We start from the raw sequence: 24,750 nt of genomic DNA, 5'->3' as shown, positions 1-24,750 counted from the left end.
AAAAAAAATCGCCATTTTCGAGGTAGCGCCAAGAGCACCCCATGTTCAGCCCCTACCAAATAAGGCCTAGCCTACATCTCTTTTTTAACATCAATCGCAGCACAAATTCGAATCCGCCCACACGCGTTTTAATCGATTGGCTAGTGCATACACCTGGCCCCTGCCCTCGCTTCACGAGTGACCTCCCCACTGTAGATTATTTAACCCTCACACCTCCGCAGAAAGAGCGTCGACGTCATTGGGCCCATCGTGGAGCCGACAGGGACTGAACGAGTCGGACAGATTCCCGCGAACCGAAGTAGCCCAGCAGAGCCGCACATTTACCAACAAGGCTGTGTTGAGGGCAAGGTCAATGAATACCCAGTGAGCCAGGAGGAGGCTGCCATGTATTCCAAGATAAGCACTCCCTGTTACGTCTGGTTGGATCATGCTGGAGATCCGGAGGGTAGATTTGTGTCGGGATTGGGATCGCCGAAAATGGCTGGAAGCCTTCCCGAATTGCCGCGCGTGCTCGGTACCCCATAGAATTCAGTTGCGCCCAAGACCTAAAGGCCCTAATTCACACCTTGGCCTCGATGTTGCTCCAGCGCTGAGAGACATCAGGACGGGCAAAGGGGCCCTTGGCTGCAGTTGACTGTGGGTCGCTGGATCAGTCAGACGGGCCAAGGCCGAAGGGGATGTCAAGTGCGCTTCTCTCTCGCTGATCGACTGGGATTCCGCCTTGATTCCTTTCCTGCCAGCGATGGTAAAAAGTATTCATGTGAGAGGTCCTTCCCCCAGCCTTCGCTTTACGCCCGCAGTTTGGGAAGCAATATCCTCCCACATGTTGGCGCTTGACTCGCCGACCCCCACGAAACTCAGCCGACCAGGCACCTGCAGCACAACCTGACTCCAGCCTGTGCTGCACTGTGACGCAGCTCGCCCCAGCCGCTAATGCTCATCGGACCCTGCTTTGTTCGGGCCAGCTCACAGGACAGCATCATCCAGATAGTTCCATCCACACAGACCCAAAGTCGAGCGCTCCCGTCCGGAGAGCCTGAGGAGCCCTGGAGTCGCGCCTGACCGCCCGCCCGCCCGCCGAACCCCCCGCCCCATTCTCGTCTTTCCGCACTCCCGCTCGTTCCATTGGTTTGCCTCGGGTCGTGTTTGCTGCCGGCGAGCTTCCATTGCAAGCACAGGTACGGACGCGGGCATAGGCACCCGCCACTTCCCCTTTTGAGTTCCTAGATCCGCCCATCCCAAGTCAAGGTACATGCAGACGGGCGCTGCTGCTTGACAGCCCCCAGGTTGCCCACCATTTCCTCCTCACAACCGAACCGCCTCCCCTCCAACATCCCCCTGCGAACACTCTCCGGACAGCGACCGGACGTCAACGAACAGTCGAGCTCGCTTCTATCACACCCCGGCGGCCACTCCTCGTGGCGCCGCCAACGAACCGGCTCCCCATCCCCCTCCGAATCCTCCGACTCGGCCTCCGAGTCATCCTGGACCGACACCGGTGATATCGCCGAGCAGTTCGCCGCCGAGGACCCCCTCCGCGACCGCCTCCAAGACACCCTCAATGACGACATCCTCGCCCGGGCCCTGAAGCGTCAGCCACACAGACACGGCCGCAGCAGCCGCGCTCTCGACCAGAAGAAGCGTGACCGGTCGGGCTCGCGCAACACTGGTGGCAGCTCGCACTCGCGCTCTTCATCCGGGGCCTTCGATAAGGAGGCTATCCAGATACCCGATTTAGTCGCTGCCCACCGTCCGTCTCGGGCTGAACGCCTTATTGCTCGCATCATGGCGGGCCGCTCCAGCCCCATACATGGCCTCACCGGCAAATCCTTGATGTTTGTCCTCCTCTCAACCTCACTACTCGGATATTGGTCATTCTATAGCCATGTAGGGCGACGCAACTCCGCCGTCCTTTTGCAGGAGGATTGTGTCGTTGGGTCACACGACGGCTCTCCCAGGATGCCTGTACTGACCAACTTGCAGCTACTTCACCAGTATCTTTGTATCACTGGGAGTGTTCCTCTTTGGATACGATCAAGGTGTTATGTCGGGCATCATAACGTAGGGACCCCCTTACACCTCAACTAACGCTCGGCGGCGCTTTACTGGAACCTCCAGGCAGCACGCTCGGGTGGGCGCCATTCCTAGCATCTCCGGTGAGCATCAAGTTAATCAATTGGCGTCTGTCTATAGTGGCCCATACTTCAACGAGTATTTCGGGAACCCATCCTCTGCCGAGGTGGGGACTATGGTTGCCATTCTCGAGATTGGCGCCTTCATCTCATCTCTTTCTGTCGGCCGCATTGGCGACATCATCGGCCGACGCAAAACGATCCTTTATGGGTCCATGATCTTCTTCGTCGGCGGCGCCTTGCAAACGCTGGCAACGGGCATGGGAGTGATGATGGCCGGGCGCTTCATCGCCGGTATCGGCGTTGGCATGCTGTCCACCATCGTCCCCGTCTATCAGTCTGAGATCTCGCCACCTCACAACCGCGGCAAGCTTGCCTGTATCGAATTTACCGGCAACATTGTTGGCTATACGACCTCTGTATGGGTTGACTACTTCTGTGGCTTCATTGAGAGTCACATGTCCTGGAGGCTGCCCCTGCTGATGCAGTGCATAATGGGTGCTCTGCTTGGCCTTGGTAGCCTCATCATCGTGGAATCACCAAGGTTGGTTCTGGGATACCACTCATTTGATCCGTGGCCGCCAGTCGCTGACATTGATCCCGTAGGTGGCTACTCGACAACGACCATGATGAGGAGGGCATAGTTGTCATTGCCAATCTATATGGCGGCGGCGACATTCACAACTCCAAAGCACGAGACGAGTTCCGTGATATCAAGATGGATGTCCTGGTCCAGCGCCAGGAGGGTGAGCGGTCGTACAGTGACATGTTCAAGAGGTACAAAACCCGTGTCTTCATCGCCATGTCGGCACAGGCTCTCGCTCAGCTCAACGGCATCAACGTCATCTCTTACTACGCACCCAGGGTGTTTGAGTCTGCCGGGTGGGTCGGCCACCAGGCTGTCTTGATGGCGGGCGTGAACGGTCTCACATACCTGGCCTCGACCATTCCGCCCTGGTATATCGTCGACTCCTGGGGACGACGCCCGATCCTGCTGAGTGGTGCCATCATGATGGCCATCTCCCTCTCGCTCGTCTCGTACTTTATCTATCTCGACGTGCCATCGACGCCCATGTACGTCGTCGCGTTCGTCATGATATATAACGCGGCATTCGGATACTCGTGGGGCCCTATCCCCTGGCTCTACCCGCCGGAGATCCTGCCGCTGAGCATCCGGTCCAAGGGAGCCAGTCTCTCGACGGCGACGAATTGGGCGTGCAACTGGCTTGTCGGCCAGATGACGCCCGTGCTCCAGGACCTGATCACATGGAGGCTGTACCTGCTGCATGCCTTCTTTTGCGCGTCAAGCTTTGTCATCGGTAAGACGAGCACCCACATAGTCTCGCATTCATGCGTCTATGGAAACAAGTTTTAGCTGACAAGAAGGTGCCCACCAAAGTGTACTTCATCTACCCAGAGACGTGCGGCGTTAGGCTCGAAGACATGGGATCCCTATTTGGAGACGGCACCACGGCAATGGGGACTCCCGCGGCTTTGGGCACGCCTGCGACGCATGCAGAGACTGGCAGTCTCATTCGCTCGTCCTCGCCTATCCCGTCGCTCGACATTCGTCGTGGACGGGATGGCCGCTTCGGCACGAGCAGCGCCATAGCAGGCCTCCCCATCGATCCGCCAGACGAGCTCGACCCCGAGATTGGCGGTAAGAACCAGTCTGACGGGCGCGCATCTCCAGCCGGGGGGATCGGCGCTTGGTTGTCTCGTCTTGTGGGGCGCGGGCGGGCCCAACAGGGCGGCGAGTCTAGTGGCAGCGGGGGTAGCGGCCAGTATGCCCCCGTCGGCCAGAATGACGATTAGGCAAGGAGTGTGCCGCTTTGTATAAATGTATACAACTATGCCAAGTGCCTAAAAATTAACAGAGAGACCAAACAACAGAGAGGCTAAAGGGGCAATGCTCATTGCATGGAAAGGGGTCGTGTTTTCGCATCATCTATGGATCCTAGATGTCGCCGGACCGGAGTTTTTTTTTCTTTTTCACCCTCATCATTCTCATGCATTCTTTACTTCTTGGTTGCATACTATAGACTTTGGTTATGTTTGCCGTCGGCGGTTGGCGGTTGGAGGCAGCGGCGTGGATCCCTTCTTGTTTATTCGTGGTGAGGACCTTGGACTGAGGTCACCACAGCTTTTCTGTTTCAAAGCCACCCCGACCAGAGATTGGATAAGCAGCCTCAAGCGGGAAGGTTATCAGCGTCAAGAGTATTTTGTTGAAATTATACAACAGCTTTTCTCAACAGCCTGACACCGTTGACCTCGGGGATTGTCGGTACTGTCACGTGACCGTGCCGTTGTAGAAACGAGTCGCACAGACCCTCCCTCCCAAACTCGTGAATTCGTGATCTTGCAGTCGTGTTCTCAGCATTGAAGTTGTCACCACGCAAATACCACGCACGCAATGTCCCAGGCAGACATAATCTATGCCTACCGGCGCCTGTACAGGGCGGGGCTGCAGGCGGTCATGTACTCGCAGCCGGCGCGGACCGTGGTGCGGGACAAGCTCCGGGAGGCGTTCCGCGACAAGAGCCGAGCCCACCTCTTCGACCGGAACAAGGCCCTGCAGACAGTAAACTTTCTCCGGTCGGCGGCGCGGGAGCGCGGGCTGGCGCACCGCATCGTCCGGGGCATGGTCTTTGTGGCGTGGCACCGGCGGCGGAAGGAGCAGCTCCCATTCCACATGCTCAAGCTGAAGAAGCCCCAGTGAGTTTTTTTTTTTTTTTCATCCTCGATTCTCTGAGCCTGATACTGCCGTCTCTTTCGATATCTGACAGGATGATGCGGTCGCCATGGGCAGAGATCACATCGAAAAGACGGCCTATGTCCACTACGACAGGACGATCGACATGCTCAACCGAACCATGGGCTTGTGCCTGAGGTAGACGGTCAGAAGCATGGCACGTGCCAGGCGACTCCCATGTATATACACATCACACATGCTTGCGTCCCAGCTGGATAAACTACCACAACATATGTACACTACCTCACTGCTTGTCAACGTGGTCCCCACGGGAGCACACAAGGCCAGCCCGATGCAAGCCGCTAGCCCCCGGGGCCCGTGGGCGTGCACACTCGGCCAAACGCAAGCACCCACCCCACCCGTCACCGTCTTTGATCGGCGTCACATCAGGCGCGATTTTATGCCCACACACAGCTGCATCTACCTCGACACTGCACCGCATGTCCGTTTGAACCGGTTTGAGGGGGAAGCATCCACGCCCTTATCGCAAGCTTGTCCGTCGCCTAGTCTTGGGCCGTACGGCGAGGCCACGCTCCGACACCCCTTCGCGGCCCAGATCTGCGTGGAGGCCGGCTGTCAGGGCGCCCAAGCGAGGCTGACACATGACGGATCATCTTTGCATACCTAGATGAGGGGCAAATGATTTTCACTGCCCCGTGGTGTTGATGATAGGGAGGCTACTTGGGTTTCCGACCAACTTTTTGTATCTTGTCAAGACTGTAACTTTATGGGGACAGGAAGTGACAGGTACAGGTCACGGCGAGGCGACATCTGGCAGTCCATGGAAGACAAAGAAGAAGAAAAAGCCTCCCTATTTTTTCACTGCAGATCGCCTTCATGTGTCCTTTTATCGGTCCTGCCACTCAAAGTGCTCTACTTATCATGACCCCTGCTTCGTGGTTCCTGTCCATTATTCAAACGGAATGACGTCGTTCTGCGGCGACAGCCGCTGATTGCCGCCAGTGGAGCCCGCGAACCAAGTTGCACTTCGGGGGCCGTTGCAGGCCAGCTGCATTTGGCCTCGCTGCATAAATTACCCATAAGCGTTTCCGGGTGGTGTAGAGCAGCCATGGGCTGTGCAAAGCGCCTGTATCGTATCATGATCGTACTAGGCAGGCCAATGGCCAGTTTGTTGCCTGGGAGGAGACGGACCTGGTGCCAGCCCGCCGAGCTGCCACACCAAAACGGCCCGAGGTCCGAGTCAGGGGTGGTGGGTGCAACACAGCCCTCTGTTGGATCATTGTCCGTTAGACCAAGGCCATGGTCTGTTAGACCAACTGCTTGGTTGTTCTCGGACAGGGACGCAAACGCCAGTTATACGTCGGCACACGTACGTTTCTCGCTCGGATGGCAATGGTTTTCCGACGTACAACGCACATCTGGCCGACGCCGTGGCTTGCTTTGGCCCGTTTTACCTCAGAGTCAGGAGGCTGCCACGGAGCCAATGACCTCACGTCCTGGCTCTTGTCGGTACCTGACCAGAGCTTAGCTTCGGACCCCACCAATGGAAGCTTCGCTTCATGAGCTGAGTAACGGCATCGCAAAAACCACGGCCCCAGGGGTTTGCAGCGGTTAACATCCGCGAAGGAGTTGTTGAGCCGAACCCCATTAGGCGGCGGTTAGCAGGTTTTGTGTCCATTTTCAATCAGCCACTGCACAGACTGCTGGCCATGGAGCGAGGGCTTGGTCTGATCTGCACGCGCGCACACGCATTTGCGCCGTGCCTCGATGCGATTTTGGCACGCTGGTCAGGAGGTGGCCAACCTTGAGCTCCCCTGTAGGCGCCCTTGTATTGAAACATTCGGCCAGCCTTCTCTTTGTCTTCGATAGAGGCAAGGACCTACTGGGCCGGGCTATTATCTGCCCTCTGATCGGGCCCCACTAGCTCTGCCGGTTTCAAGACCCACTTTCATGCTGCAATGCTGCAATACCCCAAGCTGGACCTGTCCACTCACACCATTCCGCTTGGGCAACCCCGCAAAGCTGTCTCCCTTTCATCCAATTGCCGCAGCTCCTGGACACACCACCCTGTCGCTCCACCACCCTAACCCGAATCTAAATACTGCTTCCCGCCCTCCACGCCGCCTTCAACGCCCGCCTTTGGGCTGGTTGCCATGTAGAACAAGAACGCGGGCGCAGGAAGCAGCTAACAGGCAAGCTCGACATCTCCGCACCAGCTTGCCACCAAGCGGAGAAAGAGAGGTAACCCCAGCGCCCACGCACTCGCCCACCTCCATGTCCAGCTGTCTTCCTTGCCATGCCATCCCACCTCCCTCCCAGGGCGACATCATCTGCTAGTCCCAGAGCTCTACATGCGAACAAATGTATCTTCCATACCAACCCCAACCGAGCTACAGTGGAACCTGTGCTCCCCGACCTGGGCCAACACCAACCTACGTACCTCGTTCATGGCATGTGGTGGCACACAGCAGCGACCGGCTAACAAGGTGCAAACATTAGGTTTATCCATCGACTCGAACCTCTGCCACCCATACCTTCGCTCGACATACCCCGCACAAACACAACCCCTACCCAACCGAGGCGAGCGTCCGGGAAAGCCTACGTCAAGCCGCCGCCAATCGCTGCCAGTCTGTCGCCCTCTTCTCTCGTCCGGACCTCTTTCTTACAACCTGTCGCACCCCTGCGCCTGAACCCCGCTCCAAACAAAGCCTGAAAGGAAACCCGTCTCGAGAGGGCGGGACTGAGCGTGCGAGCTGGATCCTGAATGGACTCGCTCCAGGCGCCTGGCTGAACCCGCGACCGCGCCGCCGAGGGACGACGCTGGTCTCGAGCTCGCGACATTGGGAAAATCTAAATCGCCTTCCGTGGCCACGGCCATTGTCTCGTCCTCTCTCCGCCCCAAGACTGGTTCCGCAACCAGTCTGGGTCCCGTCACGAGGAGAGAATGCCCGCTGCTGCTGCCGCGACCGCCGATGACCATGGGCGCGCATTCCAACACACGACCGTGATCATGCCTTCAAATGGCAGCAACAGAGAGACTGGCGGCAGAGATTCGAACAGGGGCAGAAGAGAGAGCGATATGATCAAAATGCAGCAAGCGGCGGCGCACAACAGTCCAATGCTCAGGTTCGCCAAACGCTACAGGACTGAGGTGGCGGCCAGCATGTCTAGTGCACTGTCTACTGCCGCCGCCTTCCCCCTTGATAGTGTCAAGACCCGCATGCAAACTTACAAATACTCTGGATTCATCGACTGCGTCCGCCACACCTACCAGACCGAGAAGCTAAGGGGCTTTTTCAGAGGTACGTCGGCGCCTGGCCGCTGCTGTCGGGAGACACTTTTTATGGTCCGCATACCATTCTTGGGCACGCATGCCTGATCTCTCACCTCATTACCTTCTTTGTTCTTCCTAGGCGATGTCTTGAGAGCAGATGGATAGCGCCTGAGTATCGGCGTAAATTTCCCCAACGCATCTCGGGCTCTAGCTATTGCTAACACAAAATACGTCGTTTCTGTCCAGGTGTGACCGCACCAATGATTAGTATCACTTGTGTGCGCACCTTTTCGCTCTCCATCTATAACCGCTCCCGCACGTCGTACTCTAGGTTTCTGAAGGAGAGATTCGATATTGATGTGGTGGCTCAGATTCGCAAGAAGGGTGCCTACCCAAACTTTTGGACACTGGCAACTACTGGTGCTGCGGGGGCCACAGCCGGCTCCCTCATTACCGTGCTCGCATGTAAGTCACACGCTGCTTGATAGCGGCTCACGCACATGGCTAATGCGTTTAACCCTGGTCAATAGGCCCCTTTGAGCTGTCCAAGCTTAGCGCCCAGGTCTCTGTCCTCCTGTCGGATCGGAAGAATTGCCCCAACCCGAAGGACTACGCGGTTGCTGCGAGCTACCAGAACAAGGGGACGTGGCAGACGATGAGAAACATCGTCAGACACCGGGGTCTCACGGGTCTGTATACGGGATTCCGGCTGCATATCCGTAAGTAGACATTCCTGAATCCTATCCATTCTCTCTTGTGCGCGGCTGCCCAAAAGGGTGTGCAAAATACTGACCATAACACCGACTCTAGTGCGGGACACCCTGGGAACTGGACTGTATTTCATGACGTATGAAAGCGCCAAACAGATACTCACGACACTTTCTGGCAGCAGCCATGCGAGCCCCGGCCCGGTCCTGATTTCTGGCGGACTCTGCGGTATCGTGTCATGGGCCATGATCTGTGGGTACCGTCCTGATGCCACGAGTCTAAAAATAACGGCTAATCACCCCTTGAACGTGTTCACAGACCCAATCGACTCGGCCAAGAGCATCTACCAGCGAAATGCCCTGATGAGATCAAAAGGCCAGAGGGTAGAAACAGTCAAAATCCAGTTCTTCCAGAGGAATATGTACCGCGGACTAGGCGTGTCTATGGGACGTTCCTGCGCCGTCAACGCCATTTTCTTTTCTCTTTTTGAGCTCGCCAAGAAACGCATCAAGACGATGGATGATGCAGAGTAAGACCCAAGTCGCGTGGCCATGGCATCATAGAGTCGAGCTTGTGCCTTGTGGTCTGGGACCTTTCCTCTTCTTTCCGTCTCTTCTGTGTCTCTGCTGGTTCGTTTCACCATCTTCTGATCGTTATCTGCCGTCTTGATACCTTTTCCCTTGTTATCTCATCCGGGCTGTTTCGCTGTTTCATTTGTCGGTTTGTCCTTTTTCACCTTTTACTTTCACATTTGTGTCTTTTTTCTTCTGTTTTTCTTTTTATGTTTTGTTTTGCACCTCGGCATTGACTGCACCGGGAACCCTGCGCTTGGTGCATTAACTAGGAAACGGGATGGCCTGCATATCAAAGGTGGCGTTTGTGTCTCTGGTCCTTCTTTTGTTTTCCCTGTGTACTTTTTTTTAACGAAAGTCAACGACCGTTTCGGCGCTCAGGATGATGAAAAGGCTGGCCCAAAGTTGGGGAACAGCTGCAGATGGGTGGGAAACAGCTGCCGGAAATGAGGGATGATTGTCCTCTCGCACAAGAACCAGGAAGACGGACGGTCGACATGTACAACAACAATCATATATCAGCCCTGGCCCTCATGGCATGTATATATGAGGGCCGCGACTGTGTATCGGTCTGAAAGTGAATATCCGCAATTGACGTGAATGGTAATATTTAGCTGTAAGATAGGACTTTTGCGTGGATGCTTAGTGATTGAGGCTATCGTTACCTAGTTACGCCCACCACAAAAAAGATGGCTGTCCCTCCTAAACAATATAATGGGGACAAGGGAGGAAACCGGGTAGTAATAATAACGGAAATAGAAATTAGAAGAAGTTAGGAATAAAAAGCTTATAGCATTCACAATTCTAAATCCTGGGACCTGTAAAACTGCATTTTTTTCGTGATGGGTGTGGCGTGCCAGTGTTTTGGGGTGTGGGGCGCGTGCGCGCTCGAAAAGATTTTTGCGCCAACCGAATGGGCATGCCCTGTGCGTGCCAAACGGATTCTGCTGCCAGTTCGGCCTGTGACGGATCTCCTCTTACATCGAAGCCCCTTCCTCCATCCCCACTGGGGTTGGCAATCGAAACATATCAAATGTTGGCCAGGCAAAGGACGACGAACCTGCGCAATGGTCTCGACCGTGATGTTTACCAAATTGTGCGCAAGCTGGAGGACCAGGGAGAGTCCAAGCGACGACGGCTCACCGTCGTCACAGTCTACGAGAGCATAAAAGCCTCCAACTCGAGCCTTGCGCGCCAGAAGCGCCGGCCCCTCGAAGATGCCATAGATCGCGTTCTGCTCTATAGGCAGGAGGAGGTCAAGGCCGACGAGGCTGGCGAGGACTCGGAGGAAGCCCTCGAGCGCGAGACTGCCGCCACCACCGCCGCCTGCAAGGCCGCGAGGCGATCCGAACGGGATGCTTTTCTGCTAAACAAGCAGATTACCAAGCACTGGGACTTTTCGGGCGCGGCGGCCACCCCTTCTGCCGCTAGTGCGGTCTCGTCCCCTGGCAAGCCCATCGCTAGAGCGGACTCGGCAGCAAATCCAGTCTCGGGCGGAGAGGGTCCGGAGAGGATGGATGTGGACGAGCCGATAGAGCGGCAGCCAAACGGAGAGCCCAGGCCGAAGCGCAAGCGGAAGACAAGGCATGCCTCTTCGACCCGGGGCTCGGCGGCCGCGGATCTGCCGGCCTTGGAGGCCAACGCGGGGCTCAAGCTCGACGACATGGGCGGTATCGACCACATCTTGGACGCGTTCCAGGACCAGCTGCTGCTGCCGCTGCGGCAGGGCCTGCTCTACGCCGACGTCGGCTTCACGCCAAAGGGCGGCATCCTCCTGCACGGGCCGTCGGGGACGGGCAAGACGTCGCTGGTGCACGCGCTGGCCGACGAGCTGCAGGTGGCCTTCATCCCCGTGGCGGCCACGTCGCTGGTGAGCGGCATCTCGGGCGAGTCGGAGCGCAACATCCGCGACTTCTTCGACGAGGCCGTCCGGCTCGCGCCGGCACTGCTCTTCCTCGACGACATCGACGTGGTGGCGGGCAAGATGGACGGCGCGCAAAAGGCCATGGAGGTGCGCATGTCGTCCGAGGTCAGCCAGGGGCTCGACAAGATCGCGCGCTGCACGGGCGGCGGCCGCTACGTCGTCGTCATGGCGGCCAGCAACCGGCCCGACAGCATTGAGCCCACGGTCCGCAGGCGCTTCCAGGAGATGGAGATGAGCATGCCCGACGAGCGCGCGCGCGAGTCCATCCTGCGCGCCATGACGCGCGGCATCTCGGTCGCCGGCGACGTCGACTACGCCGCCCTCGCGCGCCTGACGCCCGGCTACGTGGGCGCCGATTTGGCCAAGGCCGTCGAGATTGCCGTAACCGAGGCCGTCAAGTCTAGGTTTAGGATCAAGCTCGATAGGACGGCGGCCGAGGCCGGCCGTGCTGGGCCCATGACGCCGCGCGAGTCTTGGAAAGCGGCGGTGGCCATCCCGGCCAACGACCTATCGCAGGCTTCCGCGGCAACACTTTCACAAGAACAAGAAAAGGAACTGCAAATACAGATACAAACGCAAACACAAACGCAGCAGGAGCCGGGCCAGGGAGCAGATGCGCAGGCACGGGCTACGGGCGATGGCAGCGACTCGGACGCGCGAACGTGGGTGACGTTCTACAACCTCAAGAGGGCTGTGGCCAAGGTGCAGCCGGCGGCGAAGCGGGAGGGCTTCAGCACGGTGCCCAACACGACGTGGGCCGAGGTGGGCGCGCTGCAGGCGGTGCGGCGCAAGCTCGAGTTCGCCATCGTGCGGCCGATCGAGCAGCCCGAGCGGTTCGCGGCGCTGGGCATGAAGCCGGCAGCGGGGATCCTGCTCTGGGGCCCGCCGGGCTGCGGCAAGACGCTCGTGGCAAAGGCCGTGGCCAACGCGTCCAAGGCCAACTTCATCTCCATCAAGGGGCCCGAGCTGCTCAACAAGTACGTGGGCGAGTCGGAGCACAACGTGCGCCAGCTCTTCTCGCGCGCAAAGTCGTCGGCCCCCTGCGTCCTCTTCTTCGACGAGCTCGACGCGCTCGTGCCGACGCGCGACTTCACCATGTCGGGCGCCACCTCGCGCGTCGTCAACGCCCTGCTGACGGAACTCGACGGCGTCAACGACCGCTCGGGCATCTACGTCGTCGGCGCCACCAACCGGCCCGACGCCATCGACGAGGCCATCCGGAGGCCGGGCCGCCTAGGCACCGACATCTACGTCGGCCTGCCCACGCCCGACGACCGCGTCGACATTTTGCGCACCATCTACGACACCACCATCCCGCGCCGCGGCGACGGCGAGGCTGATGGCGAGCGCAGGGCGCGCGCGCATGCGAGCATCGACCGCGTCGCCAGGGACCCCCGCTGCGGGCGTTTCACGGGCGCCGACCTGCGCCAGCTGCTGCATGCCGCCTCCGAGGCCTGCCTCATGCGCAGCATCGACGACGACGGCCCCGACTGCGGTGGCGCCGACCTGCACATATCCGACCTGGACTGGGAGGTGGCGCTGAACGAGGTCAAGCCCAGCGTCAAGGATATAGAAAAGTACCTCGAGATAGCGGGATAGGTGGGGAGGTTTTTGATTTGGCTAATGGTATAGTCGATGGGAGAATGGATTGCGGCTTGTGGTTTGTTTGTATTTGTTAATCCGATTTGTCAATGCGAACAGCTTCGTTTTCCAAGTTGGCAGGCAGCCAGAGAGAGATATCCAGCCTTAGTCACCAACACCAACACAATTAGTGCAGACTCAGTCGGCGAGTGACCTTCGCATCAGATGCCCTTTCCTGCCCACTGCAGCAGTCCCTTATAACTTTCCATTGCTGGTGCTTCCCTCGATATAATCCGATGGCCGAGCGGTCTTGGGGACAGCTCGGGTGGTTCGAAGTTAGAGATATCTTCGCCACAAGGTCGCGGGTTCGATCCCCGCTGCACGCGCGCTACCCACGTCATAGTAGTTGACAGGGCTGACACCACGTCCATGGCAACTTCACTGTGATTTGTTGCAATACGTTGCCTCCTAGTGCCGGTAGACGACCGTGGGTGGGACTGGAACTGGGGATGCCTTGCACCATCAATTATTTTTGCGGTTTTATATGTGAAATTTTTGCCGCTTCCCATGGCCGTTTGATTTATCATTATTTTTTCGACCAGGACAAGAGTCTTGCGAATGCCCCGAAGGAAAAAGTAACACAGTCGTAAATATAAGTCGAGCGTAACCAGGGAGAATGGCACTTATAACCTCGTGTTTGCGTGCGGCCTGCGCCCTCGTGATTCTGGATCTTTCAGAGACCGCTTATAGGCTAGCGGTTCGACCAATCATGCACGTTATAGGCACTCCTTTGCTCCACGACGAATAACACCACGCAGCCAAGTTGACAGCTGTGCAGACGCGGCCAGCACTACTACACAAGCAGACAGGATCTTCGGGAGAAAACGGTCAAGACGGACACCAAAAGAAAACGCCCATGCCGCTTTGGAACAGAGAGCAAGAAGCCGCAAAGACACGCGAGGAACGCCGGGTTAGAGGGGAATTATTTCTTTCGTGACGTTGACGAAGCGATGCCGTGAAACTACGTCTAGTCTATAGTGATACAGAAAGGTTGCGCCCGCCCGCTAGCCAGCCTCCTTCTCTTTGAAGGAAAAAAAGAGTCTCTAATGCGTTTTAAGTCATGACAAAAATGAAGCCTCCTTTTTCTCCTTCTAAAACGCTCTAAAAATACAAGCCCGCGGCCGGGTCGCGAACGCCGGGTATCTTATTGGGTGCTCTCCTTGAGGAAACTGTTTGAGGGATTGGATGGTCGGTCAGCATTGGTACAACGGTGGTATATATATATGGGCAAGCATGAAAGCAAGAAGGAAACGTACGTGATCAGGTCATTTCGGTCCTTCTCCTTCTTCAGGCCGCCAAAGGCCATCTTGGTGCCAGGGATGTACTTCTTGGGGTTCTCGAGGTAGTCGAACAGGGTGTCCTCGTTCCACGTGATGCCCTTCTGCTTGTTGGCGTCGGTGTAGGCGTAGCCGTCGACCGAGCCCGTCTTGCGGCCGAACAGGCCGTGCAGCGCGGGGCCGATCTTGTTGCCGCCCGACGCGTCGACGGTGTGGCACTGCTCGCAGCGAGTCTTGAACAGCTTGGCGCCGTTCTTGGAGTTGCCTGCGAGGGGGGTGAGAGGGGTCATGTTAGCATACCGAGCATGCCTCGTTTGGGTTGTGTACATGTTGTCTGTCCGTAACATCCCGCAACGCTCGTGTTGTGTGCGCATGTCCTTGCGGGAAACCGGGCCGGGCGCTGACTCGTCCTGCGACGAGCGAGGCCAGTTTGCCCGGCTCGATATCCTGGTGTCATTGTGCTGTGTGTGTGTGTGCCTGAATGCCCATGCCCTCTGGCTCCGTGCCACAGCCGAGCAAAATCCCGCACACTGGCCGGGCTCGACAGGGCGAAGCCGAAGTTGACTAGGCCGGCGCACACCGCCTGTCAAGACAGCCAGCACAGTTGGACGCTCCCCATGGCGGCTGTAGACTCCGGTGTGCGGTCCCAGTGGCTCGAGGCGGTGGTGCGGCTATATATGCTGAGGATCTTTGTGACCACTTTCGGGTCAAGGGAAAACAGGATTCACCTACCCTCAGAGAATCCCATCCTGACGGTAGTTTTGGGTTGTGGCGGTGGGTTAAATATGGATGTGGTGAGCCCCAAGTCGGAGCAGTGTGGCTACCAAGATCGAGATCGTGGGTTGGGGTGAGCAAGAGCAGTGAATAGGTAGGAGAAAGGGAGGAGGAAGAAGAAAGCAAGTTTATGAAAACAGGGCCGCGGCGACTTTTTTTTTATTACTACCAAGCCATGGCGTAAGTGACTTCAGCACTCGCGCATCAGACGACCCACTCTAGCGCAGGCCCACCAGCCACAAGGCGGTGGCGGCCACCAACGGCAGGGCGGGAGCCAATTGGAGCGCCCGAATATGTCATATCCGGGAACCCAGGCGGGCAAAACCGGAAATCCAGCAAGTTCGGTTTAGCTGGTACTCAGCCCTCGCCGATGCGCATCTTTCTGTGGTCACACCCCTGCATTTGGGAGCGAAAGGCTTCACAAGCCACACACTCCACAATTTGCCTTTTTCCATGCATATTCGTGGCCATCCAAATTTTTTTATTAGACACCGAGTGAGAAGAATTCAGGAGGCCGAAGCGGGACGGGTGTTGCGGGACAAAGCATTGATTGAAATCGAATCGCGCCACTTTTTTCACCCCTGCAATTTTTTCTCTTTCTATTTTGCGCCTCGGTTGGAGAAGCACAAGAGCTCGGCTGGCAACGCCCCCAACCACTTGGAGCAACACTCCAAAGCTACGGCTCACGAAGCACAGCTTCCCTCGAATTGGGTGTAGCCATCCCAGCCATGAGCTCCACAGTGACAATCCCCCGGTTCCTGCTGCCGCAGCGGGGCCAGATATGGCGCCGCGTCCAGCCCCGGGCGGCGGCCGGCGCATCATCGCCGGGTGCCATGGCCGTGGCGCCGACGGCCCCGGCCCGCGTCCGGCTCGCCTCTTCAAAGGCCCCCGCGGCCAAGAACGGCGGCGCGGCCAAGAATGGCGGCGCGGCCAAGAAGCCGCTGGTGCTGGAGAAGCCGGCCAGGTTCAACCCGCCCTCGCACGGCACCCGCCTGCCCAACAAGCAGCACACCCCCAGGCACTACGGCGGCTCCCTCTCTACCGAGGCGCTCAAGGCGCAGGGCGTCAAGGAGTACCCGGGCATGATGGCGCCCCAGGGGACGTGGGCGCACTGGTTCCTGCACAGCAAGAGCATCCATCTCTTCATCACCTTGGTAGGTGGAGGAGGGCCTTGGCGAGCAAAAAGGGTCTGGGGGTGAAAAATACTGACGGCGCGCTTCCGATGCAGGGCACGCTCTCGGGACTCGCCATGTACACCTTTGTGCAGAACTTCAAGATGACGTCGCCCTACGCCGACATGATCCCTCCCTGGTCCGACTTCTTCTGGCACCCCTTCAGCTCGCTGTATACGCTCAAGGAGGTGATGCGCCTCACGACGGAGCACAAGTCCGCCATCGTGGCCGAGAAGCGGGACAAGCGGCTCGACGACGTCGTCAAGCGCCGGAGGTTCCGCAAGGCGCACGGCATCGAGGAGAACGCGGAGGGGAGCATTGTCGGCTGGATCAGGGGTGACAGCCGCGTCATTGACCCCGAGGAGGAGAGGGAGAAGGCGGCTGCTGCCGCCGCGGAGGGCGCCCCACCTGCCGAGGAGGTGAAGAGGAAGAAGTTCTTGGGTATTTTCTAGAGGCATCTTGATATGACATGTTTCTCTCGGCTTCCCCCATGTCCTGGTGAGCTACCTACGTAGCACGGGGGAGTGCGGGGGACGCTGTATGCAGCCCCGCCACCCACCTAGGTAGTTACCTATTGTCACTGGCAACGCCTCAGATCATGCCGGACGAAAGGACTGAACATCAGTCTAGCTCGACGGCGTCCAGAGCATCCATGACCTCGTCAGCGACACTTCCCCGCTCCAACACCTTTTGTATGATGGCGCTCAGGACTGCCACCCTAGTTCCTCCCCTTGGTGCCTTCCAGACACCATCCACCGCCTCTGAATCTGCGACCCTAGCCTCGGGCCGGCTGTCGAGCCCCGATTTGGCGCCTGTCGAGCTGCCGTCTGCCGCTGCTGCGGCCATGTCCGAGGAGCCGGACGGCGTCAGCCTCGACGGCGGGTCGATGACGCGGATCGACAGCAGCCGCAGATCCCGCACGGAGCCGGCCGCCATCTTCTCGGATCGCCTCGTGGCGGGGGCCTCGGCGAGCGACACGGCGACGGCGACGTCGGCGACGGCGAGCTCCTCCTTGGAAGGGTCAAAGATTATGTTGTCGCCCACGGCCGTGACCAGCAGCGTCACGGGCGGCCTGCCGCCCTTGCCCTCCTCCGAGTACAGAAACGGCGACGCCTCCCAGTCGTCGTCGAACAGCGGGTCCTCGTCCCCCTCCGACTTTAGCCGGGGCAGCCGCGTGGCCAGCAGGGCGAGGTGTATCGTGAGTGACAGTAGGGGCAGGGGGTACGATAGCGGCGGAGATATAAGTATTACCTATGCGGGAGGAGCGATGGGCCACGTTAGTAACCGTATTCGGGGGAACCTTTGGGAAACGATGGCACGTCACAATGGCAAGCTTCCAAAGGGTATTGTCATATAGTATATAAAAAAACCGCATGGTATATCTTTGTCCCCCGCACGATGCCGAGGGGAGGAAGCAAGCCAATGTGGCTCGCAAGGCCGGTCTTACATCCAGATACAGCTTCCAGTGAAACCTGCTGTTTATCCACAGCTTCTTGGCAAACTCCCCGTCGGCCAGCAGCGCCTCGCTCAGCAGCTCGGCCAGGAAGACGGTGTTTGCGTCGTCGTCGCGGAGGCCGGGGATCTCGACCGTCATCTCGACCCACTCTGCCTCCCCGTAGACGTTGCCGGCGGCAGCGGCGCCCGCGTCCGCTTCCGCTCCCTCGAGCTGCTGCTGCTGCTGCTGCTCGTCGCCGCCGCCGCCATGGCGCCGCATCGTCTTGGCGACCTCGGCCTTGACGCCCACCACGGCCTCGGTGCCGTCGGCGAAGCAGATGCGGGCGCTGCCGTTGGTGCCGGGCAGGATGGCCGTCTCGGCCGTCAGCGGGCGGAACTGCGTGGGCGTCCGGCCGTCGGGCCGGATCGGCGGCGAGAGCGAGAGGGTCGAGTGCAGGTACGCGAGCTCGGCGGGCGACAGCAGCACGTGCTGCGTCGACGCGGCCGAGGCCATGGCTGGGCGGGGCGGGAGATGTGCGGATGGGATTCGATTCTCGGTCGGGGGAGCTGGAGGCTGTGTCTTAGGCGCTGCCTGAGCTGGCCCCTTCCTTATCTTCTTGCGCAAGTGTGGGGGAGAAACTTGCTTGTTCGCGCAGGTAGAGCTAGCACCGTGTGCCATTTTTCTCGTTCGCAAAAGTCGCCCGCGCGGGTTGGATTTTTTTTGCGGGCCCCAATCATGCAATCATCTCTAATTGGCTCAGCTCCGTCCCGTTGCTGGCAGGCGCTTTTAATGGGCAGACCCGGCTATCGGGATTGCTTCTTGCGTTCCTGCATATTCTTTGCCTGCCCGTGTACCTACGTCTTGTTCCTTATTTTCCTACATGGATGGCGCATTGACCGGGGCAGCTCAGCACCCCAGGCATATAAACGCGGGTTTGATGCCAAGCGTAAAACTGCTCGGGTTCCAACTGAAGCTGTCGTTCATGCTTGTGCGCCGCCACTGCTGAAAATGGGCATTTTATAAAAGACTGAGCTCACGTCGCGACACCTACCCTGAAATCTGTAATACCTATTTCAAAAAGCTGTCTTTGGGGTACTGGATATGGAATCATTGAGATCTCTGTTGGAGACTTGCGCTTGCAAGAGATCACACGTATACCCCGCTCGTGACTGTTGATAAAGACCGGTCTGGCCGGAATCCCACCTTCGGCGACTTTTCACCTGCGCATTCCTCCGACTCCGACCTGAAGGTCCTGGGTCAACCTCCGTTTCAAATCACAGGGCCTAGGAGCGAACAGGCTATGCGGCCCAAGTTTGTGCCATCCCTGTCCATTGTAATGTCTCCACGGATTGCCCCGTCTCCGAACCTGGGACAGCATGGGACCGTCCATTTTTCTTTATCGCAGCAGCCGTGGAGCTTCAGTGTCGAAACTCGGGAGCTTAAATAGGGGCCCATGTGCCGACCTCCATATGTAGATCACCAACACCGCTGCGAGCTGAATCTCGTCCCATGCCCGTTTCATTCTCCATTAAATCGCTGTTCTGTCCTTCCTAGTCGCGACCACTGTTAATATCAACCTCCTCCATCGTCACCATCTCGTGAAGAAAAAAAACCACACACGTCGCGGCCATGGCAAAAATAGTCACCCGCACCATCAGCAACAAGCTGTTCGCCCAGCCCATGGCGCCGCCCGACAGCTTCAAGGGCCAAAAGGTGCTCGTCACGGGCGGCACCACGGGCCTGGGGCTGGCCACGGCCATGCACGTGGTGGGGCTGGGCGCCGCCGCCGTCTCCATCACGTGCCGCGACGCCGCCCGCGGCGAGGCCGCGAGGAAGCGCATCGTCCAGGCCGCCGAGGTCGCCGCCAAGAAGGCCGGTGGTGGCGCCGCTGCCGCCGAGGTGCGCGTCCTGGAGCTCGACATGAGCGTGTACTCGTCCGTCGTCGCGTTTGCGGACACGCTAAAGAGGGACTTTGCTGCGGATGGCGGGTTTGATGTAGGTTGCTCCTCGGGGAGCCGAAGGGGCTTCATGCCGAGATTACATGGGTACCAACCTAGATAACTGACATGGCATACATACAAAAAAAAAAAAACAGTGGATTTGCCTCAACGCCGGTGTCATCGACGCCTCGTGGTCTCAGAGCCCCGAGGGATGGTAAGGAAGAACCCATAGGCCCTTGTTAAACATCCCAAAAAGAGGTCATGGTACAGTCCACTAACACCAACGCCATCACCCACCCACCCACCCCCCCAGGGTCCCAACCCTGCAAGTCAACGTCCTGAGCACCGTGCTCCTCGCGCAGCTCCTCCTGCCCTGGCTCAAGTCCCTCCGCGCCGCGCGCGAGCGGCCCGCCCACCTGACCCTCGTCGGCTCGGGTGTGCACCTGCACGTCGACGTGTCCAAGTGGCCGGCCCTCGCGGCCAAGAGCGGCGGCATCCTCAAGCACTTTGGCGCAAAGGAGAACTTCAACGGCAGCGGGCTGTACGCCGTGTCCAAGCTGGTGCTGCAGCACGCGCTCGTCGAGCTCGCGCGCGCCGCGTCGGACCACCCGGCCGCGGGCAGCGGCAGGCCCGACGTCGTCGTCAACACGTGCTGCCCGGGAATGGTCCGCACCGAGATCTCGCGCTCCATGAAGGAGGAGTCCATCGTCGTCCGGCTCGGCGAGCCCCTGGTCATGGCGCTGCTGTCCCAGAGCCCCGAGGTCGGGGCGAGGACGTACCTGGCCGCCGGCCTGACCGCCGAGAGCGAAAACGTGAGCTTCGTTTCCGTCATCCATCGCTCCCTCGAGCTATCATCGCCCAGCTGATTTGAGATACCTTTGCTAGGGCAAATTTATTTGCAAATATATTTCCGACAAAGATTATGAAAAGTAATTACAGACCCATCCCTGCATCTATCTCAAGTCATAACTAACGCTTTCGTAGGGAATCTGTCCCTGTCCTAACCAGCGAGACGGGCCAAAAGGTGCACAAGCTCTTGTGGGACGAGATTCAGCAAGAGCTCAGCTCAAAGGTGCCAGCACTGAAGCAGTTATAGAGTCGTCTTCTTTTTGTACGGCGAGGTTAATGCGATTGGTGATACTCTTTTGAAGTAGTATTGGAGGGAGGTGCGAGGGTGAGAAGGAGGATATTGACATGAGATTGAAATCATTATGGGCTATGTAAGTAATTCTATGCCCTAGCTGCGCGATTCCTATATAATATACCCCCGAATTGCGATTTTCAACTTCACAATTTCCTCAAGCCGGTCCATACCTCAGCTTTCTCCTTGATCCAATTGCGTGGTGTCTTTTTAGAACGACTGGCGCCGCGTGCGAAAGTCAAGACACAGTTCGTCAAGCAAGTCTGGGCCAACAGCAGCCACCAACTCCGCCACCCGGGCCTTGAGCGAGGGATACTGGGCGATGGTCTGGGTCCGCCAGACCACGAGGTCCGAAGTGCTGAACATCTCCGAGTGTCCGTCAGTTACGACGGCGATGTCGTCGAGGTCGAGGGCGGCCACCTCGTCTAGCGATAATATCCCGGGCATGTTGCTTTGCAGGAGAAATTCTCGCTGGCCGTCGTCATCTTCCGAGTCGTTGTGGTCCGCCTTCTTGCCATCCGAGTCGTCTCCTTGCGACTCGCCTGCTTTCTTGTCGTCGCTGCTATGGTCTTGGTCATATCCCTTGGGCTTCTCCGATTTGGTGTCGCCGTTGGGCGCGACAACTCGGGGGAATCTGGCGTATCCCTTGTCATCAAAGATTGCCATGTCCCCCTTGGTGAGGGGATGCCAGGTGAGCGTCCCGGGATTGAGGATGTACTGCGGGGCGTAGTCGTTCTTGTATTGCATCTTGGGGCAGGTGTGGATATAGTAGCCCGAATACCACCAGCGGTAGCCACCCTCAACGGCGAGGGCAATCTCCCTCATGGCTCCAAGCTTCCCAGGGTTGTACTTGTGAATGGACTCGTGGTACAGAAAGTAGACGGCGCTAACGCAATGAGGTAGTAGGTCAAGAACACCGATGGCCACCAGCTTCCCATCCAGCCGATAGCACTGATGGAAGGAGCCCAATTTGCGTTGGGTTCCGTCCGGCCCTGCGTCAGTGGTCCTGCGGATGGGGGAGTCGCACAGGAACCTCTTGAATCCCGAGCGGCTAATCTTACTGGGCGGTTCTTTGTGGACCGACCTCTGATAGTTCTCGAACAAGAGATACTTCTCCTCGGTAAAGTTGTCCGGCTCTAGCGCGACTGTGAAGTTGTGTGCAGGTTCAGGGGGTGACGCCACTCGTTCACGCTCGGCTTCGTGGACACGTTCGACCAGATCAAATACAGCGGCACGCCTCTTGGCTTCCTCGCGCGGCCGTGGGTGGAGACGGGCCGCCTCCTTCGTGTACGCTTCGCCCGCAACATACTTGTTAAAACGGTTGATTGCCTGACGCTGGTCTTTTGAAGGTCTGAACTCGTTGGAGTCAAGGCGTAGAGTGTAGTGCGGGCAGCATGCGCTCCTCTGATTCGGCCGATACAGGAGCGTGCCGGACCGTCTCCAGCACCGGTCGACAAGGCTCTGGTAGAAGCCAGCAGATAAGTCGCTCGCCACGGCATAATAAGAGTATCCTGCAGCTCGCCGAGTCATAGTCAGGACGGAAGCTGAGAAACATCTGGGGCCATTGTGAGGGATGCAACAACAACAGCAGTCACAGTAGAGTCGACTGTAAAAATTTCATCTCACTTTTTTTCGAGACAGCCGAGCGCCCACGACAATATCCACACTCAGATGAGTTGCTGTATCCTGAGTGTTGAGAGGCGTCAGTCCACAGAAGAATACTTGGCGAAGATGCCACCATCTATCCATCCCCATTGCAGGGGGACAAAGGCTACGTAATTGCTTGAGCAAAACAGCAAACTTGATGATCAGAAGGCCCAGGCTCCTGGGCATGTGCTTTGCTGTCATGGGGGATGATATAAAATAAACTTGGAAACGCAAGTGGAATCGTGGTTGGCAGCATTAAAAAAAGGATTGGGGTGTGATATGTCCGTGGTAGTGAGATCATACAGAACGCTTCTGGGTGGCGGTGTGTTGCACACTGGTGCTCGTGCTCGGAGGGGGATTAAGTGATGGCAGAGGGCCTGGGTGGGAGAGAACCCGAGCAGAGTGGGTAAATACATAGCGATAAGGCGTCTTAAGGATGAGTGTAGCGTGCTGGGGAGACGAGCTAGAAAAGTATGGGCTGCCGCTGCGGTTTGGAACGTGCATAGCCTCGGTAGTACACGAAATAGGTAGAACACGGGATTAAAAAAGATAAAAGAAGAAAAATCAAGGGCAGCGATCAAGCCTAGCAGTAGCGGCGGCCATGTATGACGGCACGGCATGACACAAGGCTCGGATCTCTCATGTTCCCCCACATGGACCCTAGCCAGTCCGGCGGGAGAAAAGTAGCCAACGACAGGCCGTTGCGCTTGCACGGGTCTGTTTGGTTGGGCAAGGACGACGTGCGCTGAATGTTGGGGGCGAAGGCAGCTTTGGAATCCACGTACCGATTGGAGAGATATATGAGCGTACAGCTTCGTCTGTACCTCCTGTGGTCTGCATGACCTCGTCCTGCTCCATCTTTTCCAGGCCTGACTGCAGGGAGCGAGTGTGGCGGGTGGTGCGGCCGCTTTGGGGGGGGGGTAGACTCGGCCGTGAGCAAATGGGGCAGGCCGAGGCCGACGAGAGTTGGGGGCCGCTGGTTGGTTGGTCCGCCTGTCGAAGAGCGGGATCTGGAGACAGTGGTTTGGTGGGGTTTCTACCCAATGTCGGACGGCGAGGACACGGTGAGTGAAGGGCGGCGTGGTGGGAGGATGATTATGCGGATGTATATAGCTCCGCTAGCTCAGCCGGGAAGATGATGCTGTGAAAAAGGAGTCGGTCGTGGTCCGGCCTAGGAAGGGGGTGTGGGGTTTGCTTTCGCGAAGTGGGCGAAGGATGGATGGAGTGGCAGAGCGATGGCTAGAATGGACATGCAAAGAGGCATATGATATGCTTCGTCTTGGGCAAATGCCCACCTGCCTACTCAGGTAGGCCGTTATGTCGGCAGGTAGGTGTCGTGGGGGGCAGATGGAGGCGTGTGGTGGGAAATGCTGTGCTGTGCTGTGCACTCGCGCCGCCGCCAACTGCGCTCAATTATTTGCGCCTGCTACTTGGTGTTTGGTCCTCCAGCCCGGGTGAAGCACTGGTTGAGCAAAAAATTGACGTCTGCCGTCTCTCGCGTGACTGCGACAGTATGCGGCAAGCGGCTGTAAGCTGACTCTTGACGGGACCCAAAAGCCCACGAGGACGAAGGCCGGAACGTGCGGCAGCAAACGGTCGAGTTGGTGATGTGGTGAAAGTGGAAGTTATGGTGGCAGGAGCGCCGGGCGTAGTTCCCCGCCTCGAGGCCCAATTCGTGGCGCTGCCTGCCTGGACAGCGCGGTTGGGCGTTGCTGACGGCTGCAAACCCAAATCAATCCCACCAAACCAGACGCTGCCGGGCCACAACTGCAGCTCAGGGGATGCAAACTTTGATGCCATACATCAACGTGAATGGCACCTCAAGCTAGAAGGGGACAGACACCATTGTGTTTTGCTCGTGCGACATGGAGTATAATGCCCAACACAATGCGTATCTTTTCTCCCTATTCTTTCCGGGTTACTTCCCGCCTTACCTTAACTCCCGTCGGAACTCTGCTTGTCGTGCGAGCAACAAGCCCATATCCAGGCAGCCCCTGGCAAGCAAGGTGGTGAGATCGGATACCGGATGCATCTTGATACCATTCCTGTCACCCGCCGGGTATAAAGAAAGGTGTGCCGCATCATAATATCAGCTGTTTCCCCCCCCCTCTTCTCCCAATCGTCTCCCGGCCGTTTCCCGCGTGCCGCACCGTGCAGAGGGTTGCCGAGGGCGGCACAAGGGGAAGAACCAGTCGCCGCGGGCCAACGAGAATCGTCCGGAGGCCAGATGGCGGTGGGTGGCAACAGAGAACTGCCAGCTGCAATTGCGCGGGCCAGGCCGGGATTTGTGACATGCAGTTTCGTCAACGAAGCCGGTCGTGACATGCAGCAAGACATGCATGATAAATGGGGCATGGGACTGGCGTGTCAGGGCGCTCCACAGCAGGTCCCGACAGGTAG

At 58.0% G+C, this 24,750-nt stretch overlaps 10 protein-coding genes across 11 annotated transcripts; 6 read left to right on the top strand and 4 right to left on the bottom strand.

Annotated features, from left to right (window-relative positions):
- The first annotated feature begins 391 nt into the window (after nt 1–391).
- GGTG_11186 (high affinity glucose transporter) lies at nt 392–4,459 on the top strand. The gene is made up of 5 exons (XM_009229067.1): nt 392–1,835; nt 1,984–2,061; nt 2,194–2,676; nt 2,739–3,451; nt 3,532–4,459. Exons 1-5 carry the CDS (start codon nt 1,786–1,788, stop codon nt 3,945–3,947), a joined length of 1,740 nt encoding a protein of 579 aa, XP_009227331.1. The 5' UTR covers nt 392–1,785; the 3' UTR covers nt 3,948–4,459.
- Nucleotides 4,460–4,545: 86 nt separating this feature from the next.
- Nucleotides 4,546–5,026, top strand: GGTG_11185 (hypothetical protein; the record flags this gene model as incomplete). The annotated part of the gene is made up of 2 exons (XM_009229066.1): nt 4,546–4,847; nt 4,942–5,026. The coding sequence occupies 2 exons, from the start codon at nt 4,546–4,548 to the stop codon at nt 5,024–5,026; spliced, it is 387 nt and encodes a 128-aa protein (XP_009227330.1).
- Nucleotides 5,027–5,794: 768 nt separating this feature from the next.
- On the bottom strand, nt 5,795–6,556 carry GGTG_11184 (hypothetical protein; the record flags this gene model as incomplete). Its single annotated transcript, XM_009229065.1, has 3 exons — nt 5,795–5,908; nt 6,037–6,113; nt 6,547–6,556. The coding sequence occupies 3 exons, from the start codon at nt 6,554–6,556 to the stop codon at nt 5,795–5,797; spliced, it is 201 nt and encodes a 66-aa protein (XP_009227329.1).
- A 342-nt stretch (nt 6,557–6,898) lies between these two features.
- GGTG_11183 lies at nt 6,899–10,034 on the top strand. 2 transcript variants are annotated; one of them, XM_009229064.1, is made up of 6 exons: nt 6,899–7,086; nt 7,345–8,147; nt 8,366–8,584; nt 8,650–8,838; nt 8,930–9,079; nt 9,146–10,034. In XM_009229064.1, exons 2-6 carry the CDS (start codon nt 7,790–7,792, stop codon nt 9,358–9,360), a joined length of 1,131 nt encoding a protein of 376 aa, XP_009227328.1. In that variant the 5' UTR covers nt 6,899–7,086; nt 7,345–7,789; the 3' UTR covers nt 9,361–10,034. The 2 variants fall into 2 exon arrangements, with proteins under 2 accessions (XP_009227328.1, XP_009227327.1); XM_009229063.1 differs by having other exon boundaries at nt 6,899–7,208.
- A 398-nt stretch (nt 10,035–10,432) lies between these two features.
- Nucleotides 10,433–12,922, top strand: GGTG_11182 (hypothetical protein; the record flags this gene model as incomplete). Its single annotated transcript, XM_009229062.1, has 2 exons — nt 10,433–11,809; nt 11,921–12,922. The coding sequence occupies 2 exons, from the start codon at nt 10,433–10,435 to the stop codon at nt 12,920–12,922; spliced, it is 2,379 nt and encodes a 792-aa protein (XP_009227326.1).
- Nucleotides 12,923–13,870: 948 nt separating this feature from the next.
- Nucleotides 13,871–15,160, bottom strand: GGTG_11181 (cytochrome c). The gene is made up of 3 exons (XM_009229061.1): nt 14,974–15,160; nt 14,221–14,506; nt 13,871–14,133 (listed from the first exon to the last, which is right to left on the bottom strand). The coding sequence occupies exons 1-3, from the start codon at nt 14,987–14,989 to the stop codon at nt 14,109–14,111; spliced, it is 327 nt and encodes a 108-aa protein (XP_009227325.1). The 5' UTR covers nt 14,990–15,160; the 3' UTR covers nt 13,871–14,108.
- A 246-nt stretch (nt 15,161–15,406) lies between these two features.
- On the top strand, nt 15,407–17,576 carry GGTG_11180 (hypothetical protein). Its single transcript, XM_009229060.1, has 2 exons — nt 15,407–16,169; nt 16,244–17,576. The coding sequence occupies exons 1-2, from the start codon at nt 15,744–15,746 to the stop codon at nt 16,637–16,639; spliced, it is 822 nt and encodes a 273-aa protein (XP_009227324.1). The 5' UTR covers nt 15,407–15,743; the 3' UTR covers nt 16,640–17,576.
- GGTG_11179 (hypothetical protein) lies at nt 16,541–18,294 on the bottom strand. Its single transcript, XM_009229059.1, has 2 exons — nt 17,635–18,294; nt 16,541–17,438 (listed from the first exon to the last, which is right to left on the bottom strand). Exons 1-2 carry the CDS (start codon nt 18,133–18,135, stop codon nt 16,809–16,811), a joined length of 1,131 nt encoding a protein of 376 aa, XP_009227323.1. The 5' UTR covers nt 18,136–18,294; the 3' UTR covers nt 16,541–16,808.
- Nucleotides 18,295–19,045: 751 nt separating this feature from the next.
- On the top strand, nt 19,046–20,855 carry GGTG_11178 (hypothetical protein). Its single transcript, XM_009229058.1, has 5 exons — nt 19,046–19,617; nt 19,718–19,776; nt 19,876–20,374; nt 20,448–20,491; nt 20,547–20,855. The coding sequence occupies exons 1-5, from the start codon at nt 19,252–19,254 to the stop codon at nt 20,656–20,658; spliced, it is 1,080 nt and encodes a 359-aa protein (XP_009227322.1). The 5' UTR covers nt 19,046–19,251; the 3' UTR covers nt 20,659–20,855.
- On the bottom strand, nt 20,691–24,037 carry GGTG_11177 (arginine-tRNA-protein transferase 1). Its single transcript, XM_009229057.1, has 3 exons — nt 23,136–24,037; nt 22,330–22,389; nt 20,691–22,214 (listed from the first exon to the last, which is right to left on the bottom strand). The coding sequence occupies exons 1-3, from the start codon at nt 23,206–23,208 to the stop codon at nt 20,914–20,916; spliced, it is 1,434 nt and encodes a 477-aa protein (XP_009227321.1). The 5' UTR covers nt 23,209–24,037; the 3' UTR covers nt 20,691–20,913.
- Between the last annotated feature and the right edge of the window lie 713 nt (nt 24,038–24,750).

The sequence above is a fragment of the Gaeumannomyces tritici genome (genome assembly GCF_000145635.1).
Source record: "Gaeumannomyces tritici R3-111a-1 unplaced genomic scaffold supercont2.6, whole genome shotgun sequence".
Lineage (NCBI taxonomy): Eukaryota > Fungi > Ascomycota > Sordariomycetes > Magnaporthales > Magnaporthaceae > Gaeumannomyces > Gaeumannomyces tritici.
This window is presented reverse-complemented; position numbering and strand designations above follow the sequence as displayed.

Excerpts from the sequence above, each read along its gene's own strand:
- GGTG_11183 (XM_009229064.1), top strand. The coding sequence starts at position 7,790 with ATGCCCGCTGCTGCTGCCGCGACCGCCGATGACCATGGGCGCGCATTC. Across the intron at positions 8,585-8,649 it reads CCTCATTACCGTGCTCGCAT|GCCCCTTTGAGCTGTCCAAG; the intron begins GTAAGTCACACG and ends CCTGGTCAATAG. Across the intron at positions 8,839-8,929 it reads GGGATTCCGGCTGCATATCC|TGCGGGACACCCTGGGAACT; the intron begins GTAAGTAGACAT and ends CACCGACTCTAG.
- GGTG_11181 (XM_009229061.1), bottom strand. Across the intron at positions 14,134-14,220 it reads GACCGAAATGACCTGATCAC|TTTCCTCAAGGAGAGCACCC; the intron begins GTACGTTTCCTT and ends TCCCTCAAACAG.
- GGTG_11180 (XM_009229060.1), top strand. The coding sequence starts at position 15,744 with ATGAGCTCCACAGTGACAATCCCCCGGTTCCTGCTGCCGCAGCGGGGC. Across the intron at positions 16,170-16,243 it reads TCCATCTCTTCATCACCTTG|GGCACGCTCTCGGGACTCGC; the intron begins GTAGGTGGAGGA and ends CTTCCGATGCAG.
- GGTG_11178 (XM_009229058.1), top strand. The coding sequence starts at position 19,252 with ATGGCAAAAATAGTCACCCGCACCATCAGCAACAAGCTGTTCGCCCAG. Across the intron at positions 19,618-19,717 it reads CTGCGGATGGCGGGTTTGAT|TGGATTTGCCTCAACGCCGG; the intron begins GTAGGTTGCTCC and ends AAAAAAAAACAG. Across the intron at positions 20,375-20,447 it reads TGACCGCCGAGAGCGAAAAC|GGCAAATTTATTTGCAAATA; the intron begins GTGAGCTTCGTT and ends TACCTTTGCTAG.
- GGTG_11179 (XM_009229059.1), bottom strand. The coding sequence starts at position 18,135 with ATGGCCTCGGCCGCGTCGACGCAGCACGTGCTGCTGTCGCCCGCCGAG. Across the intron at positions 17,439-17,634 it reads ACTGGAAGCTGTATCTGGAT|GTAATACTTATATCTCCGCC; the intron begins GTAAGACCGGCC and ends CCTCCCGCATAG.
- GGTG_11177 (XM_009229057.1), bottom strand. The coding sequence starts at position 23,208 with ATGGAGCAGGACGAGGTCATGCAGACCACAGGAGGTACAGACGAAGCT. Across the intron at positions 22,390-23,135 it reads CTCATATATCTCTCCAATCG|GATACAGCAACTCATCTGAG; the intron begins GTACGTGGATTC and ends CTCAACACTCAG. Across the intron at positions 22,215-22,329 it reads CTCGGCTGTCTCGAAAAAAA|GATACTCTTATTATGCCGTG; the intron begins GTGAGATGAAAT and ends GGCGAGCTGCAG.
- GGTG_11186 (XM_009229067.1), top strand. The coding sequence starts at position 1,786 with ATGGCGGGCCGCTCCAGCCCCATACATGGCCTCACCGGCAAATCCTTG. Across the intron at positions 1,836-1,983 it reads CTCACCGGCAAATCCTTGAT|CTACTTCACCAGTATCTTTG; the intron begins GTTTGTCCTCCT and ends ACCAACTTGCAG. Across the intron at positions 2,062-2,193 it reads GTTATGTCGGGCATCATAAC|TGGCCCATACTTCAACGAGT; the intron begins GTAGGGACCCCC and ends GTCTGTCTATAG.